Source organism: Staurois parvus, unplaced genomic scaffold (genome assembly GCF_062004578.1).
Source record: "Staurois parvus isolate SC_StPar_1 unplaced genomic scaffold, SC_StPar_1.0 ptg000136l, whole genome shotgun sequence".
Taxonomy (NCBI): Eukaryota; Metazoa; Chordata; class Amphibia; order Anura; family Ranidae; genus Staurois; species Staurois parvus.
Window position 1 is genome coordinate 7,045,112 of NW_028317932.1, and position 18,895 is coordinate 7,064,006.

Sequence of the window (18,895 nt, forward strand, 5' to 3'; positions counted from 1 at the left end):
GCAACGCACAGCGCAGCAGAGGGAGAAGATACTATATTTCTCCCACAAATCCTCGATTGCCTCTAGGGTCCAGGAAACTGGCTATAAAATTCTCACTAGATGGTATAAGGTCCCCATTAGACATTGTTTGGCATTGCCCATTGATTCAACTTTTTTGGCAGGGAGTGCTCAGTGTCATTAAACAACTTACTGATGTTGACATGAGTGGCGACCTGGCGGCCTGCCTGTTGCACCTATTGGAGAGACCTATAAGAAAATACAAGTGGTCCCTCACTATACAACTCCTGAATGCGGCTAAAGCTTGTATTCCACTCGGGTGGAAAGATGTTAATCTGCAAATGATGGCTCTTTGGTATGCTAAAGTTAATGACCTCAGGAACATGGAGGATCTTTTGGGGGGGAGCACTTCACCTCAATCCACTTCCCTATGCTTTTTCACTTTTTCTCCTTTGCTTTGGGGAGCTCCTTCCTGCTCTGTTCTGGCTGTGGTTGCCCTTCATGTTTCTTCTTTCTCTACCCAGTTTGTTTCCTGTTTCCCTCTCTACCCCCTTTTCCCTATGATTGGGTAAGGCCCTCATTCTGTGTTTGGGTCTATTATTTGCTAATTGTTGGCTCCCCCATTGTAATTTTGATAAATCTGTATTACGAAACTTTGTCTTCTTCTAATGTACTTAGTTGACCTTTTTTTTTTTACTGTGACATTGATCTTATACCGTTCGCGGCCTTGGCTGCGATATCTTGACGCTCACTGGCCTTATGCCGTTATGTATCTGACATTGGTTCTTATGTAACATCCAGCCAAGATACATTATAAAGTGTGTCTGTACCTATATCTGTACTGTGTTGAAACTGTTTAAAATAAAAATGAATTATAAAAAAACCACCAGCTCACACTGCAGTTACACAACCAGTTACAGCAACAGTTTTTCTCTTTTGGGATAAAGGTTTCACACAAATAAATAAACGTTGATCATTGTAAGCAACACTGTCCATGATAAATGGTGTTTTAACACTCTTAACTGATACTTCAACAGGAAAGCTTGTTGTTTTGAAAAAAACAGATCACTAAGTAAAATTTAAAGAAAGAAAGCCTAAAAAAGAAAACTAATGCATAGATACACTTGAAAGTAAACGTCTGCTGTTCCTATTCTAAGCATTGGCTTAGTACTTTACATCTACTGTACCTTCCACTGCTCTGTTAGGCAAATGGGAGCAACGAGAAATACCTGGTTCATCAGGACATGCAACCTACTCCCTTTCCTTCCATATGACAATACTGATACTTGGGGGCTGGGAAAAGTCTTGTGTAAGCTCACATAAGTTACATTGCTTGCAAAGGCCTAACTCCTTTTAGTCCTGGTGGCTGAATGGAGCAGTGGGGAAGCTAAGGCTAGGTAAGTATGAGCTGCCAATGGGGTTGACAATAGAAACTAAAGCTGGTGCTTAGCGCCATGCATAAGAAAAGAAGTGTGCTTTAAAGGATGACTGCTGCTGGGGGGCTGTAAAAAGTAGATTCAGTACTGTCAACTTGACCAGCTTAAGGAGGCTTCACTCCCTCATTTTCCTCCAAATAGTTTCAATCAACCTTTCTCAACCAGGCTTCCATGGAACCCTAGAGTTCCTCCAAGAGTTTCAGGGGTTCCTTGAGCAATGAGCAGCTTCTGCCTCTCCTATTAGTAACCACTTACACCAATTATCTTTTTAGCTATGTATAAGTGGGGATTCTTCCCAATGATCACAAATGTAAGGAGAACTCTTCTTAGTAACCATCACAGCAATGTACTCTGGCCTTTAGTTATAGTAATTATTAGCAGGGGTTCTCTGAGCCCAGAAAATGATTTCAAGGTTTCCACTATGTTAAAAAGGTTGAGAAAGGCTAACCTAAATAGTGTCAGAGGTCCACAAGTGCATAATGGCAATAAGACTCTTCTCTAATGCATGTAGCTTACCTTACTTTTGCCTGTTCCTGCATTTCCAACCACAAAAACTGAATGACGAACAGCAAGCAGCTCTTCCAGCTGTACAACCTGTAATAAAGGAAAAAAACTGCTACAGAAAGTATACAGTCTGCTATTTCTGTGTATTTAATACATTTATCCAAGTGGTTGGGAAATATTTTTAAAAGCATTTTATTGTTCCATAATTAGGACAGTCATACTGTAATTATGACAGTCATCATATACATTGGAAAAAATGATCCCTCATGGCAGGAGCAAGGATTTTAATTAGTGCCTGATCAGGATAGGTATGTCATATTGCATTTAAAGTCAAATGGAACCCTTCTAATTGTATTGCTATAATGCAGTCAGACTGCATAAACAGTAATGAATATGCATTTTTTTAAAACTTATTTTAATCTGCTCAGTGCTAGAGCAAGTGTTAAGAAAACCCCTATGCTGGCAGCACTTGAACAGTCGGGACTGTTGTTCTCACGCAAACAACAGCCCTGTTCTCTCACATGCTTAAAGAGTAACTCAAGTTTTGTTGAGAAAAACATTTTCCCTTCTTGGTGGTCTATGTAAATTACAGGGACTTAAACTTTGTTGCAGATTCCTACCTTTTGTTATTCTGGAGAAATAGCTGTTTGTTTGTCTGTGTCCATGTGCAAAGTGAATGGGAGTGATTTTATAATTATCAATCAGCTGCTACACCTGCAGAGCTCCAATTAGGAAAATGTACCCCTTTAGACGTGTTTCACTTTGGGAGTATCTCACCAAAAGTGAAATTTTTTGTTGCAGGGGATACTCAAAATCAAATTTCTTAGTGCAGACTCCTGGGAAAATCAGTGAGCCAATCACACAAGCAGGAAATGACATACCTGGGGGTGTACACCATGTGTGTACAGAACAACTCCAGGTAGCCATATTGCATTTTACAAAGAATTACAATGCTCCAGATTGAAAAGGAAAGGTAATTTTTAATAACATTCAATTACAATGACTTTTGTTGCAGTTGTATAGGCTATATTATTTTTTTACTTGCTAATTTTTTCCCCACGAAGGGGGAGTTACCCTTTAAGCACTGCTTTCATCTGCACAGCTGCTCAGGGAGTGATCAATGTGGACTGGAGAAGTGTTCAGTGGGATAAGCTGGACCGCAGGAAAGCCAGGCTACTGCTGTATATAAGAGCAGTAATTTACATTTTTCTGCAGCTTATACTGTCCCAAACATTTTTAGGGACCTCTGAAACATAAAAAGGGGATTATACTTTGCATCACTAGACACTACAAAATAGGTACTATTTCTCTCCACCGCTGCTGCTGGACATGAAGCAGTAGGCACTATAGTTTTCTGTCTATCAGGGAATGGGCATTATATTATTAATTGGCTACCAAAGAATGGGCACTATAAATTACTGGTCAGTTGGGAATAAGTATTATTTATTAGCCAACACATTGTAAATAATAAACTGTTCACAGGAAAACTGACACCATAAATTACACTTAAGTGTAGTCACTGTATCAAAAATTAATTGCAATCCCCTCCCTTAATCTGTTTGGATCTAGGTTTCAATAACGACCCGAGGACTGTTTTTTGGTCACATGGTAACCTCCATCTTGACAAGAAAACACAAAAGCCAAATTCTGCCCATTGTGTGCTATATAATGTGATAATCCTGCTTAAAGGATTATGTCAACATATTTATTGGTTACTATATGTTGGAGGGACTGTCCCTTGAAATAACCACAAAAAGAAACATGGCCCAGATATTTTACTCTGCAGGAATACATATGAACAATAGCTCTGAAACTAAACAACCAGTGAAATGTCAGAGTATGCGTTCACAATAGGCCTGTTTGGTGTTGCAGCAGCTTTTCTTTGTCCCATAGCATCGCGTAATAAGGGCATATACTTCTAGAACTTTAAAGCAACCATGGGTTAGCATCTTTAATCATTTTGAAAAATAAGCCATAAAAGTTAACCTTCAGGTTTACTGCAGCATGAGCGCAGTTATTTTAATGGAAAGTAATTAAAAATAGATTGATTTTTGTTTTTACTTTGAGAATAAAGCTCTCCTCAGGCTGCAAGTGGAGCTCCAGCGTAGACTGTTTAACCATCTGTTCAAACTGAAAGTCCCTCTTTCTCGGCACATCCAGAGCTGGAAACAGGTCACTGATCAGGCCCATGAAAATTGGGACATCATCTGTTACTATCTTAGGTAAATTGAAGTCTCGTAAAGCTCGCATGAGTACCTACATGAAGGAAGTGAGAGATACACACGATATGTTCTAAGTCACTTTGCACATGAAATATGACTGTATAACATTTTCAGTTATATAACCTAACGAACAGCATAATGTTTTAACAAATACAAATACGAACAATATATAACTATTTATCCTATTTGTTGTCTCTTGTTAAAAAAGCTTCAAAGTGCTAGTCAACTCAAAAAGTATGTCATGAGAGGATGTTGTAAGCCTTATTCATCTATTTGTATCTTGTATCTCTCAGGTTCTCCAGCTGTAAAACATCTTTGCTTACTTCTCACTCCTTGGATGCTCACTCCTCATATTAACTGCTTTAGCTTTGCCCCATAGCAGAAATACTGCTACATTGCAGCAGCTGTGTGCAAAATCACTTATATATACGTGATTTTGCATTTCTGGGTAGTGGGGTGCACGCACGCCCTACCTGCGCCGCCATTCGTGGCTGCGGCTGTCAATCACCAGGTCCCGGTTGGTGATTACTCGCTTGCACCCAGTGATTGCTGAGGATCTCCTACGGGGGGGAAGGGGAGAACTGTTAGTAAACAGTAAACAGTTCTCCTCCCTGTCACCTCCTGCACACTGCTTTGAATGGCTTTGCATAGCCCAGCCATGCAAAGCAGTGTGCTTACAGTGAAGCACCAACACAGGACACAAAGTAAAACGGCACACAGTTAACCCTTTGATCACCCCACATGTTAACCCCTTCCTGCCCAGTGCCATTAGTACAGTGTCAGTGCTTTTTATTAGGACTAATCACTGTATTGGTGTCACTGGGGATGTCAGTGACACAAAGTCAATTCCCCCCAGTGTCAGAATGCCTACCACAGTCCTGCTATAAGTCACTGATCACCGCCATTACTAGTAAAAAAAAAAAAAAATCCCAGTATATATACCGCCATTTGTAAGCGCTATAACTTTCATGTAAACCAATTAATTTACACATATTGGGATTTTTTTTAGCAAAGACATGTAGCAGAATACATTTTGGCATAAATTTATGAGGAAATTTGATTTTTTAATTTTTTTTACTGGACATGTTTAATAGTAAAAAGTCAAAAATATAGTTTTTTTTAAAAAAGTGTCAGTCTTTTTTTTTCTCATAGCGCAAAAAATAAAAACGCATAGGCAATCAAATGCCATCAAAATAAATCTCAATTTGTGGAAACAAAAGGACATAAATTTCATTTGGGTGCAGCCTTGCATGACTGCGCAATGGTCAGTTAAAGTAACGCAGCACCATAATGCAAAAAATGGCCTGGTCAGGAAGGGGGGGTAAATCATCTGGAGGGCAAGTGGTTAAAAAACCCCACAAAAACCAAAAACAAAACTGAAAAAAACATCCAACCAGGAGAGGGCGAGAAGAACATCAGAGGTAAGAGGAGCCATTGAGAGATACAAGAAATCTGTGTGTGTTTCAACTTGACACATTCACCCATAACTAAAAGATTGGCTTTGGGTAGCCAGACTATTGCCTGTCAAGTTACCACACAACTGATTCATAGTATAATTTCACCATTCATATGAAAACAAAGGAAAAAACTCCAATTAGAATTCATAAGAATAGCGAGCGATCAGGGTTATTAGTTTGATTACTCTTAGGTGGCAATGGTTACTTTTAATTAAGAAGATAGATCGCCTTGTAAGGGTTTTGTTTTAACTTATTTTCTATCTTTCTGTCTTCTTCTTCTATCTACAACAGTATTAGAACAGTCTTCCCAACATTGGTTAATTACACAGTAAATATGTAACAATTTAAAACAATCCCCATACAACCATGTGAAAAAGTACACTGCATGGAAATGATTGACTTTTTCAACTTACAGATAAAGGTATACTTGAACAAACGACACATATAATTGACATGGTGAAATCTGTTTTTGTTTTCTCAATTAACAATAATGGAGATCTGTCATGAAAAAAATAAAGTATAGCCCTAGATTTAACACCACTTCAAAAGCTTGAAATTTGAGTCCGGTGTTCCAGGCTAGGTGATAAGCAATAGAACCTGCTTGGGGAGTATGCAGGTGGGTATTCTTTAAACCTCAAAAATCTACAGTCTGGTGTTCTCTCTGCTATTGACATGTGTGGTATTATCAAGATCAATAGAGGTCCTTAGGGCCCTCCAGAGAGAAAGTTGTGGATGCCTAAGGGTCTGGCAAGGGATTTAAAAAGATTGTCAAATAATTTGAAATCAATCATTCCACTGTGAGGAAAATAATTTTAAACTCACCTTTTTTTTTTAAATAATAAACATGTTATAATTACTTGCTCTGTGGAATAGTTTTGCACAGAGCAGCAAAGATCCTCCTCTTCGGGGGTTCCCTACCTGCATTCCTGGCTCCATCTCCTCTACAAGTGTCCTCATAGGAAGCGGACTTGATCCCCTGCTGCGCTACCTGCATCTATAAACACAGATAGCACAGCACAGCTCCACCCCCTGCTCCATTGTCACAGCATTTGATTGATAACAGCAGGAGCCAATGGCTCCCACTGATGCTTCTCTGTCCTGTGGGGAGGGATAAAGCAGAGAGCCGCTGCTCTTGGGTGCAGCCCGTATCGTGATCAGGCTCAGGTAAGTATAAACCAAGGCTGGGGGGATCCTGTGCACAGATGATTTATTACCTTAATGCAGAGAATGCATTAAAGTAAAAAAAACCTTCTGCCTTTAGAACCACTTTATCAAGTAGGCAATATTTTAAACATTTGCCAATTTGTCTAGGACTGGCTAGCCCAGCAAAGTAAGCCAAGGAGCCAGGGCCACCATCAGGGGTGGACAGCCAATACACATGTGTCTGCAGTTGTTGCTCTTTGTCATTTTGCTCACATGGGGCACTTTACTGCCACCTCTGGCTACTTCCTGCATGTGCACGCATCCTGTGTGCTGTCAGTACTGTATTCTGGGCTGTGCTCAGCTCCAGCTCCTCTCAGGGACATGTCTGCTTTGCAGGGGCAGACTGACAACTCATGGGGCCCCCGGGCAATAGGGGATCATGGGGCCCCTGTGTCCTTGCCCAAACTCAAAAAAGCCTATGAAAAAGGTACCAGGGGCATCTCATGGGGCCCCCTACTGACCCCGGGCCCTCGGGCAGTGCCCGAGTTTCCAAATGGTCAGTCCGCCCTTGCTGCTTTGTGTAAACAAGAGCTGGGACTAGGAAGACCTCCTTTACAAGCAGGGGCTGTGAGTAATGTACAAATGAGGGGAGAGGGCTTTGTGTGTACAGGGAGTGGGGCCCAGAGCTTTGTGTGTGTTTACAGATACGTGTGTGAATGGGGCTGACATATATACAGGTGTCCGAGGGGGGGCTGATTGCTTACAGGTGTGTGTCTGCGTGGGGGGGTGCTGAGTGTGTACAGGTGTGGGGAGGGGGGTGCTAAGTGTGTACAGGTGTTGGGGGGGCTGTGTGTGTTTACAGGTGTGGAGGGGTGCTGAGTGTGTAGATCAGTGGGGGGGTACAGAGTGTGTACAGGTGTGGGGTGTGCTGAGTGTGTACAGGTATGGTGGGGGGGGGTGCTGAGTGTGTAGAGCAGTGGGGGGGGGGTGCTGAGTGTGTACAGGTGTGGGGAGGGGGGTGCTAAGTGTGTACAGGTGTTGGGGGGGCTGTGTGTGTTTACAGGTGTGGAGGGGTGCTGAGTGTGTAGATCAGTGGGGGGTACAGAGTGTGTACAGGTGTGGGGTGTGCTGAGTGTGTACAGGTATGGTGGGGGGGGGTGCTGAGTGTGTAGAGCAGTGGGGGATGCTGAGTGTGTACAGGTGTGGGGGGTGCTGAGTGTGTACAGGTGTGGGGAGGCTGAGTGCATACAGCTGTGAGGGGGGCCAAAAATGTACAGGTGTGGGAGGGGGGGGCGAATACGTACAAGTGTGAGGGGGCTGAGTGCATACAGTTTTGAGGGGGGCTAAGTTTGTACAGGTGTGGGGGGCTGAATACGTACAGGCGTGAGGGGGCTGAGTGCGTACAGTTATGAGGGGGGCTAAGTTTGTACAGGTGTGGGGGGCTGAATACGTACTGGTGTGAGGGGCTGAATACGTACAGGTGTGAGGGGGCTGAATACGTACAGGTGTGAGGGGGCTGAATACGTACTGGTGTGAGGGGGCTGAATACGTACAGGTGTGAGGGGGCTGAATACGTACAGGTGTGAGGGGGCTGAATACGTACAGGTGTGAGGGGGCTGAGTGCATACAGTTTTGAGGGGGGCTGAGTGCGTACAGGTGTCGGGGGGGCTGAGTGCGTACAGGTGTCGGGGGGGCTGAGTGCATATAGGTGTGAGTGGGTGCTGAGTGTGTACAGGTGTGACGGGGGCTGACTGAGTACAGGTGTGACGGGGGCTGACTGAGTACAGGTGTGACGGGGGCTGACTGAGTACAGGTGTGACGGGGGCTGACTGAGTACAGGTGTGACGGGGGCTGACTGAGTACAGGTGTGACGGGGGCTGACTGCGTACAGGTGTGACGGGGGCTGACTGCGTACAGGTGTGACAGGGGCTGATTGCGTACAGGTGTGACAGGGGATGAGTGCTTACAGGTGTGTGTGTGTGTGTGTGTGGGGGGGGGGCGGAGTACGTAAATGTGTGGGGGGGACTGCGCAGTGCTCAGTGTGGATTGGTCTGAAGTTGTAAGCTGTAAGTGTGTTAAAATAAAAATGGTTGCATTGCATGACTCAGTGGGACAGCCAGTGGGCAGGCCCTGGGGAATATTGGTGGCCATGCCCGGGGGGTATTGCAGGCCAAAAACTGTGTAAGGGTCCCAACTTTTCTGATGGCTGCCCTGCAAAGAGCTGACCGTTTGATGCTAAAAGAAGTCTCCAGGAACCCCAAAATGTCATTGCAGGGTGTTGAGGTAACTCTTCCAAAAATTGGTGTCAGAGTATATGCATCTACAATCAGAAAGAGATTGCACCAATTCAATCTGCATAAGATTAGTGTTAAAAAACAGCTTGCACATCACAGCAAGATTGCAGTTTGCCATTTATCATATAGGCCAAGGCCAGGCCTTCTGAAACAATGTACTTAAAAACTAGTCAATCAAAAAGACATTGTTTTGGTCACAGTTACTGGAAACATGCTTGTCACAAACTGAAGACAGTATTTCAGGGGAAGAATCATAACAACTGTGCAGCATGAAAATGCTTTGGAGTTGGTTTGTTCCTTTAGGGCCTAGGCAGCTTGCAGTCATCAAGTCAACTGTGAATTCTGTAAATAGTAGAAAAAGGTGAGAACTGGCAATGGTTGGAAAGCAGCTAGTACAAAAGGCAGGTAACAATCCCCACAAATGAATATGTAAGCAAGTGCACTTTATTTATTTATAATTTCAGCATTGCACTTGCTTACATATTCAACTATGAATTCTGTAACATAACAGAGTGTTCTTATTAAGAATCCAAGGACATCTTGCAAATGAAGGACCTTTTCATATAGTCACAAGTTTCAGAGACTAGGAAATGTCCGAGACTAGTGGGCAGTTATAAAAAAAAAAATACCTGAAATAAGTAATTTCTGCTAGAGGGAGCAAAACCAGCTTATGTTGGCAAGGATGTACTTACTTTTTCCACAGTACATTATTACATCTACTGATATTTTTGTTGAATGAATAAATACATGAAAAGGCTATTATTTCTTGCATTCATATTCAAGTATACACACACAGGCCACTTTATTAGGTACTCCTGTTCAATTGCTTGGTAACACAAGTTGCTAATCAGCCAATCAAATGGCAGCAACTGAATGCATTTAGGCATGTAGATGTGGTAAAGACAACTTGCTGAAGCTCAAACTGGGCATCAAAATGGGGAAGAAAGGGGATTTAAGTCACTTTGAGTGTGGCATGGTTCTTGGTGCCAGACGGGCTGGTCTGAGTATTTCAAAAACTGCTGATCTACTTTGATTTTCACACATAACCATCTCTAGGGTTTACAGTGAATGGTCTGAAAAAAAGAAAATATCCAGTGAGCAGCAATTGTGTGGATAAAAATGCCTACTGATGTCTGAAGTCACAGGAGAATGGGCAGACTGGTTGCTGCGACATTCAGATGGTAGGGTCAGAATTTGGCATAAACAACATGAAAGCATGAGTCCATCCTGCCTTGTATCAACGGTTCAGGCTGGAGGTAGTGGTATAATGGTGTGGGGGAGATTTTCTTGGCACTAGCAAGGTGTACCTAATAAAGTGGCCAGTGAGTATATATATGCATAGGTACGGTTTTGAAAAAAGATCTCACGTTGCCTGTCCAAATAAAATTTCAGGTAAATATGACAGGATGGCCTTCACATTACATGCAAATCAGTAAAACATGTTGAATCTTGCGATGGATTGCTAACCTTAAACAGTGGCCTTCCTTTAAAAAAACAAAAAACGTGTTGCAGCACTTAATGAGTATATCTACACTTGCAGTTTTCTAGTAGTTCTTCTGCAAAGTCCCATAATTACTTTGCTCTTGCCAGTAAAGTCCACCTCTTAAAGCTTCCTGTGATGGGTTGGAAACAGTACTGCTCCTGAATTTGTAGCAGCGTTGCCACCCTCATGTAGGCTATGCCTGCTAGAACTACAATAAAATGAAAAGTTAATACTGGGAATGTGGCTATCAGTATTGTCACTGCTGATTCACAAACCTGTAGCTTGTCAGTTAACACCTGGACTAACCTAGTCCTACCCACTGCTTTCTGGACTGACATCACTGCCTCTGTCACTGCAACTCTCCCACTGGGTTCTAGAATGGCAAACACAAAAATGTGGGGATTTGGCTCAGTCAGGGAGGTAAAGTTTTTTATTTGTTTATTTTATGAGGCTTGTGAATCCACAGTAACTAAATGTGTAAACTGATGTAACTGGACTTGTTTAGACTGTCATTCAGAAGCCTTTAAATGTACTTTAAACGGTCTACACAATTCCTTTTTGATTTACCATCAATGACGAGTCAGGTAGGTTCTCACATTACATAGTTTTAAGTGAATCTACAAATGGAGATTACATAATCATTAACTTAATAAAAAGATAATAAAAGGTTACAGATTTTTATCTTGTTTTCTCTCTTACTATTGGCGATATGTAAATACTAAGTACCCTCCTAGTTTAGCTAGGGGGAGCAAGACTCCAATGGTTAGACAGGGGCTGAGCAGCAGCCCACGTGTAATAGCCAGAGAGGGGTCAAATTGTGGTCAGAGCTGAGGCACTGCAGGCCAGCCCCTCTGGAATTTCCTCCTACTCTAGGGGTTTTGGAAGTAGGCCTTAGAAGCAGCGGGTGGATCTAAGGAGTGGCTGGCAGCACTCTTGAGGGGTCCTAGCCAATACAGGAGGTTGGCAAGGGGCTGGACACCCTTAAAAGTGTTGGGGCCTGCTCAATTGCAGGAGAGTTGGAGGGAGAGTTCGAGTGGAAGATGAAAGGCTGAAGGAAGGAGGCTGCAAGGAAGCCCAGTGGGATGAGGCCTACCTGCAGGCCTGGAGCTGGAAAGGAGGAAAGCTCAAAGCTCACTGCCCCCCTGAGAGAGGACTACCTGGAAGGAGCAGCCCAGCTGATAGGTCTGGTAGCAGCCACAAACCCACAAGCAGTACAGGAGAGGATCTGAGTGAGTACACCTACACCCCCTGGACAGATGGGGGAAGGAGCACTCTGGTGGAAAACCAGATTAGCAACCTACCAGTGACTGTTCAACTCTTGAAGTGACAGGAACCGGATTCCCTGTTCAGGGATACCTCAAGATAGCTGGCTGAAGAGGAGAAGTTCATCTAGGGTCTGGGGTAGTACACTAAGGAGAGGCTGGCTAGCTCTCCAACAGAGACTGTAGAGAAGGCTTGTAAATAGTTTCAGGAAGTTGTTCTCAGTTTATCAGTACCCCTGGGCATCCTGTACACCCTTAGCCCTATCCCAGTTCAAAATCCCCTCGATAAAACAACAAAAACCAAAGCTCAATGACTGATTTCTGACTCTGGATACAAGATTTTGTGAAGGTTTGTGATGCCTGGCTGTGCAGGACTATAGGGGGACCCAAATCTTCTAGCAACTCCCAAGGGGGTAGTGCTACATATCCATAGATTCCATGTTCTGAGGATTCGGTTTTATCAAAAATAAACTGACAAGTGAAATGATGACACTACACAACAAAAAAATTATATAAAAAGGCTTCTAATTTTAACAACTAGTACCGCATGTGTGTACCGCCCACAAGAACTTCCGGATTTGTTAATGGTGACCCAAACATCAAAGGAACTGTAGGAAACCCAAAGTCAGAGCAGGAGAGGCAAGCTCAAACTAAAATCTGCTTATGCAGTTAACAAGTGCAAGAGAAACCTAAAAGAAGTATGGGATTTGTTGGGGTTTTTTAAACATACTTCCTAGGTTCCCTGCCAGCACTAAGGGTGAGAACTCAACAATCATATGACAACTGTTCGCTGAGTTCTCACAACCACTCTGAGCAGAGAACACTGACTATCAGTCACTGCTGTCTGCTCTACCTTCCGAGCTCACTGGAGCGCTGGGCTGTGGAGGGCACGGCTGGCTTAGGCTCTCAGCGGATCTCTGAGAGGCTGAGCCAGGTGCCACTCCAGACTCTGGGGTGGATCACAATTTTAAAGTCGGGATCTTTCCCCAGCCTGGACCAGCTGAGTGACATCATCCGACAACATGCTTCAGCCCCGTCAGCTGAAAATGGGTCACAGGAGTACAGAACGAACTGCACTCCTGTGATCCACAGGAGAAGTACAGAGAAAAAAACTTTGGCTGTACTTCACTTTTAAAGTGGTTGTGAACCCTTACCTATACCCAGTGAAGTGACTGACATCAGGTGATACACAGAAATTAAATAAATCCTCCTAAACTCAGAGATGAAAAGGATTTTTCACATACTCACAAAGCAGGGAGTTGCAGTTACACACCGTACAAGAGCTCTGAGAGCTGATTGGAGGGAAGGGACACCCCCAGTTCACACAGCACACAGGAACAGAGCTGAGGCTGTCAATCAGCTGGAGGTCCCTTTTTAGCTCTTGGCGCAAGGAAACACTGGTCAGATGTGACTCATGCAGATAGCAGAGGATTGAAACAGCAGAGAGAAATAACAGTGTTCTGAAGAGAAGCAAGTAAACACTATAGAATTATGTGCTTTGTTCAGATTTCATGTCTGAGGTTTGCAACCACTTTAAACGCAACAGTGTGTTTGCTAAAAATAATTATTATTTCTAATGATTATAAATGATAGAGCATCATTAAAAACAAAAATTTGTATTTTTACATATACTGTACCTGGTCTTCTGGTCGGTTGTTGTCACCTCGTCTTAGTGAACCTGCCACTACAAGGACAGATTTTACTGCTCTCAGGCCCCAGTCATAATGATCCTGTAAAATTAATGCAATGAATTATTTTAATTTTGTAAAAAAAATTGTTAAATTGGTTAACAACAAAAAATGTATTACTTATGTATTTTCTGATGTGTGTACAGTATGGAGCAAAAGAGATTACTTGTAGAGACAATTATTCTACTGCATGTAGAATGACCTCTTCCATCTTAGGAACCATTCTGTTACCTTATGCGAACATCCACAATCTTGGTGAACCAATAAGGCCTGGTTCACACCAATGCGTATTTAGTGCTTTTTGCAGAAAACGTACTATAGTCCATTCAACATGGTTTCTAATGGGACATGTTCACATCCATGAGTTTTTCAGCCCCTGCATTTTTGGAAAGGGTCAGGGACTTTTTAAATGCAAAATGCTGCATTTTTGGTTCATAAAACTTTGATGGAGATGCTGCAGAAAATACATGTAGTGCATTTTTACACAGTTTTGACGTGTTTTGCATTTCTACTCTGCCCAACAAGTTGACCAAAAAAAGCATCAAAAACACAAAACATGTTAAAAACTGTGTGTGCAAAAAAGGAAAAATGCACCGCAAAAAAGCAGTGCAAAAACAGATCAAATGCAAACTGCATTGGTATGAACAAGGGCTAAAAGTGTGATTGCTGGAAGGAATGGAAAGGAATGGTCTTGGCTCAGTTTTCTGGGTTCAAGCTGGATTCTGTATAACCGAGTTCTCCCTGGTAAGGGACTCCTATAGAGTTTCAGAAAAGTACTGACAGTTGGTGTTTGCATTAAATACCTTTCTATGCTATATTAAAAAATGACTGATGCACTCAAAATGATTGTGCTATCATGCATGAAATACATAGGTCCAGTTGCATTTTTTTTGCAGTGCACAACACCAGGTGCTGCAACCTGACTTCAGAGATCTTTCAGAAACCTCTGTTGAGATTTTTGAGGATGGACTATTCCACAGTAAATACAGCTAGAGAGGCCATTAAGGGCTTTAAAAAAAACATATTTATTGCTTGTTAAGAATATGCTCATGTTTAATGTCAATAGTCTGGGCACAGGTGCACTTTTAAGTCAGAAAGGCCACTGTTTTCTTTTGCTATAAATCGGCCACACACCATAAACTTTTTCTTCAGATTCAATCTATCATAGCAACAACCATGTAATTTGATGACCTACCTAAGCAATCCTTCTCAGTTATATCTATTTAGGTTAGGCCCTCAAACTGCACAATTATTGGCAGCTTTTCTTAATCTGATTGATTAAATTTAAACATCTAGTGTGTACAGCCATAACTGGCTATATGCACACATGTAGCTGGGCTGGTAGATGTATGCCCTACATGTACTTAAAAAATTAATTCAAAATACAAACTTTAGGAAGAGTACATTATTTTGTGTAAACATTATAGTAAGCTGGTCTTAAAGTGAGGCATGCCCTAATGATAGGCTGATCGCATCATGATCCAGGCTTTAAAATGTTAATGTGCATTTAAATTACAGATTTAGATAATGTGGTCCAGTGGTACCTTAAGTGGTTTATGACTCTTTATTGAGCAGGAGTTAATTAACGCAACAATATGACTCATTTAATTGACCATTTTAAAGCCTAATAAGTGATTAGTGAATCCTCGCTGAGGAAACAATTATTACCCATGAATTAAACTCTTGAATGCAGTGAATCTCTTCATTGATTTTCCTTTAACTCAAAATGAACCTTTTAAGTACATATAAAAATCACATACTGCCTTATTCGGTAGGGCAGAGGAAAAAAACAATGATGAAGTGCAAAGTGAAGTAACCAAGAGCAATACAAATTTGAGTTCACTTTAGTCAGTCTGGCTTAAAATGAGACCTTATCTGTTGATATGGATTACTGCACCTTATACACTAAGGTTTGGTTTATTGAATAAGTCAGAACAAATCTCCTATAAGGCATTAGGGTATTATATAGGAATATAATTATATAGGAAAATCAATGGGAAAATTTTAAACTTGTCCTTTCACATATCTCATACAATAACTTTCAACAGTCTTTTACACAGTGTAGTGGTATTGAATTTATCATTATTAGTACTGTTCATAGTTGCTGTAAGGTGAAATTCTGATCATCAACATGAACTTTCAATTCCAAATATAAAGATAAGAGTCCATTGTATACTTTTTTTGTAAGAAATTACAATTTATTACATGTTTACTACATAACTGAAATATTTTGCTAGCAATAGCAGAGCATGAGAGAGTACCCGGAGTACTGCCCCTTACCATAGAAAGTACCCTGAAAGCTGCACATTGCCAGGGAGAGTATCCTGAGAGCTGCACCTTACCAGGGAGAGTACCCTGAGAGCTGCACCTTACCAGGGAGAGTACCCTGACAACTGCATCTTACCATACTGTACAGAGTACCCTGAGAGTTGCATCTTACCAGGGAGAGTACTCTGAGAGCTGCACCTTACCAGGGAGAGTACCCTGAGAGCTGCACCTTACCAGGGAGAGTACCCTGAGAGCTGCACCTTACCAGGGAGAGTACCCTGAGAGCTGCACCTTACCAGGGAGAGTACCCTGAGAGCTGCACCTTACCAGGGAGAGTACCCTGACAACTGCATCTTACCATACTGTACAGAGTACCCTGAGAGTTGCATCTTACCAGGGAGAGTACTCTGAGAGCTGCACCTTACCAGGGAGAGTACCCTGAGAGCTGCACCTTACCAGGGAGAGTACCCTGAGAGCTGCACCTTACCAGGGAGAGTACCCTGAGAGCTGCACCTTACCAGGGAGAGTACCCTGAGAGCTGCACCTTACCAGGGAGAATACCCTGAGAGCTGCACCTTACCAGGGAGAATACCCTGAGAGCTGCACCTTACCAGGGAGAGTACCCTGACAACTGCAGCTTACCATACTGTACAGAGTACCCTGAGAGTTGCATCTTACCAGGGAGAGTACCCCGAGAGCTGCACCTTACCATACAGAGTACCCTGAGAGTTGCATCTTACCATACAGAGTACCCTGAGAGTTGCATCTTACCAGGGAGAGTACCCTGAGAGTTGCATCTTACCAGGGAGAGTACCCCGAGAGCTGCACCTTACCATACAGAGTACCCCGAGAGTTGCATCTTACCAGAGAGAGTACCCCGAGAGCTGCATCTTACCTGAGAGAGTACCCTGAGAGCTGCATCTTACCAGAGAGAGTACCATGAGAGCTGCATCTTACCAGAGAGAGTGCCATGAGAGCTGCATCTTACCAGAGAGAGTACCCTGAAAGCTGCACCTTACCAGGGAGAGTACCCTGAGAGCTGCACCTTAGTAGGGAGAGTACCCCGAGAGCTGCATCTTAACAGGGAGAGTACCCTGACAACTGCACCTTACCATACAGAGTACCCTGACAACTGCACCTTACCATACTGTACAGAGTACCCTGAGAGTTGCATCTTACCAGGGAGAGTACCCTGAAAGCTGCACCTTACCAGAGAGCGTACCATGAGAGCTGCATCTTACCAGAGAGAGTACCCTGAGAGCTGCTTCTTACCATACAGAGTACCCTGAGAGTTGCACCTTACCAGAGAGAGTACCCTGAAAGCTGCACCTTACCAGAGAGCGTACCATGAGAGCTGCATCTTACCAGAGAGAGTACCATGAGAGCTGCATCTTACCAGAGAGAGTACCATGAGAGCTGCATCTTACCAGAGAGAGTACCCTGAGAGCTGCATCTCACCAGAGAGAGTACCATGAGAGCTGCATCTTACCAGAGAGAGTACCTTGAGAGCTGCACCTTAGTAGGGAGAGTACCCCGAGAGCTGCATCTTAACAGGGAGAGTACCCTGACAACTGCACCTTACCATACAGAGTACCCTGACAACTGCACCTTACCATACTGTACAGAGTACCCTGAGAGTTGCATCTTACCAGGGAGAGTACCCTGAAAGCTGCACCTTACCAGAGAGCGTACCATGAGAGCTGCACCTTACCAGAGAGAGTACCCTGAGAGCTGCTTCTTACCATATAGAGTACCCTGAGAGTTGCACCTTACCAGAGAGAGTACCCTGAAAGCTGCACCTTACCAGAGAGCGTACCATGAGAGCTGCATCTTACCAGAGAGAGTACCCTGAGAGCTGCATCTCACCAGAGAGAGTACCCTGTGAGCTGCATCTTACCAGGGACAGTACCCTGAGAGTTGCACCTTACTAGAGATGGCACCTTGAGAGCTCCATCTTACCAGGGAGAGTACCCCGAGAGCTGCATCTTACCAGGGACAGTACCATGAGAGCTGCATCTTACCAGAGAGAGTGCCATGAGAGCTGCATCTTACCAGAGAGAGTACCCTGAAAGCTGCACCTTACCAGGGAGAGTACCCTGAAAACTGCACCTTACCAGAGAGCGTACCATGAGAGCTGCATCTTACCAGAGAGAGTACCATGAGAGCTGCATCTTACCAGAGAGAGTACCCTGAGAGCTGCATCTCACCAGAGGGAGTACCATGAGAGCTGCATCTTACCAGAGAGAGTACCCTGAGAGCTGCACCTTAGTAGGGAGAGTACCCCGAGAGCTGCATCTTAACAGGGAGAGTACCCTGACAACTGCACCTTACCATACAGAGTACCCTGACAACTGCACCTTACCATACTGTACAGAGTACCCTGAGAGTTGCATCTTACCAGAAAGAGTACCCTGAAAGCTGCACCTTACCAGAGAGCGTACCATGAGAGCTGCATCTTACCAGAGAGAGTACCCTGAGAGCTGCTTCTTACCATACAGAGTACCCTGAGAGTTGCACCTTACCAGAGAGAGTACCCTGAAAGCTGCACCTTACCAGAGAGCGTACCATGAGAGCTGCATCTTACCAGAGAGAGTACCATGAGAGCTGCATCTTACCAGAGAGAGTACCCTGAGAGCTGCATCTCACCAGAGAGAGTACCCTGTGAGCTGCATCTTACCAGGGACAGTACCCTGAGAGTTGCACCTTACTAGAGATGGTACCTTGAGAGCTCCATCTTACCAGGGAGAGTACCCTGAGAGCTGCATCTTACCAGGGACAGTACCATAAGAGCTGCATCTTACCAGGGACAGTACCCTGAGAGCTGCATCTTACCAGAGAGAGTACCCTGAGAGCTGCATCTTACCAGGGACAGCCATGAGAGCTCCATCTAACCAGGGAGAGTACCCTGAGAGCTGCATCTTACCAGAGAGAGTACCCTGAGAGCTGCATCTTACCAGGGACAGTACCATGAGAGCTGCATCTTACCAGAGAGAGTACCCTGAGAGCTTCATCTTACCAGAGAGAGTACCCTGAGAGCTGCATCTTACCAGGGACAGTACCCTGAGAGTTGCACCTTACTAGAGATGGTACCTTGAGAGCTATAACTTGCCAGAGATCATGCTAGGAGAGCTGTATGTTACT

At 43.6% G+C, this 18,895-nt stretch overlaps 1 protein-coding gene across 1 annotated transcript in view; it reads right to left on the minus strand.

Annotated features, from left to right (window-relative positions):
* Positions 1–18,895, minus strand: part of DNAH11 (dynein axonemal heavy chain 11) — a 363,722-nt gene that overhangs the window by 187,034 nt on the left and 157,793 nt on the right. The window contains exons 38-40 of the mRNA XM_089673152.1: positions 13,436–13,528; positions 3,999–4,193; positions 1,950–2,027 (exon numbers count right to left, since the gene is read on the minus strand). Coding sequence (XP_089529278.1) covers positions 1,950–2,027; positions 3,999–4,193; positions 13,436–13,528 — 366 coding nt within the window. The remainder of the gene's footprint in view (positions 1–1,949; positions 2,028–3,998; positions 4,194–13,435; positions 13,529–18,895) is intronic.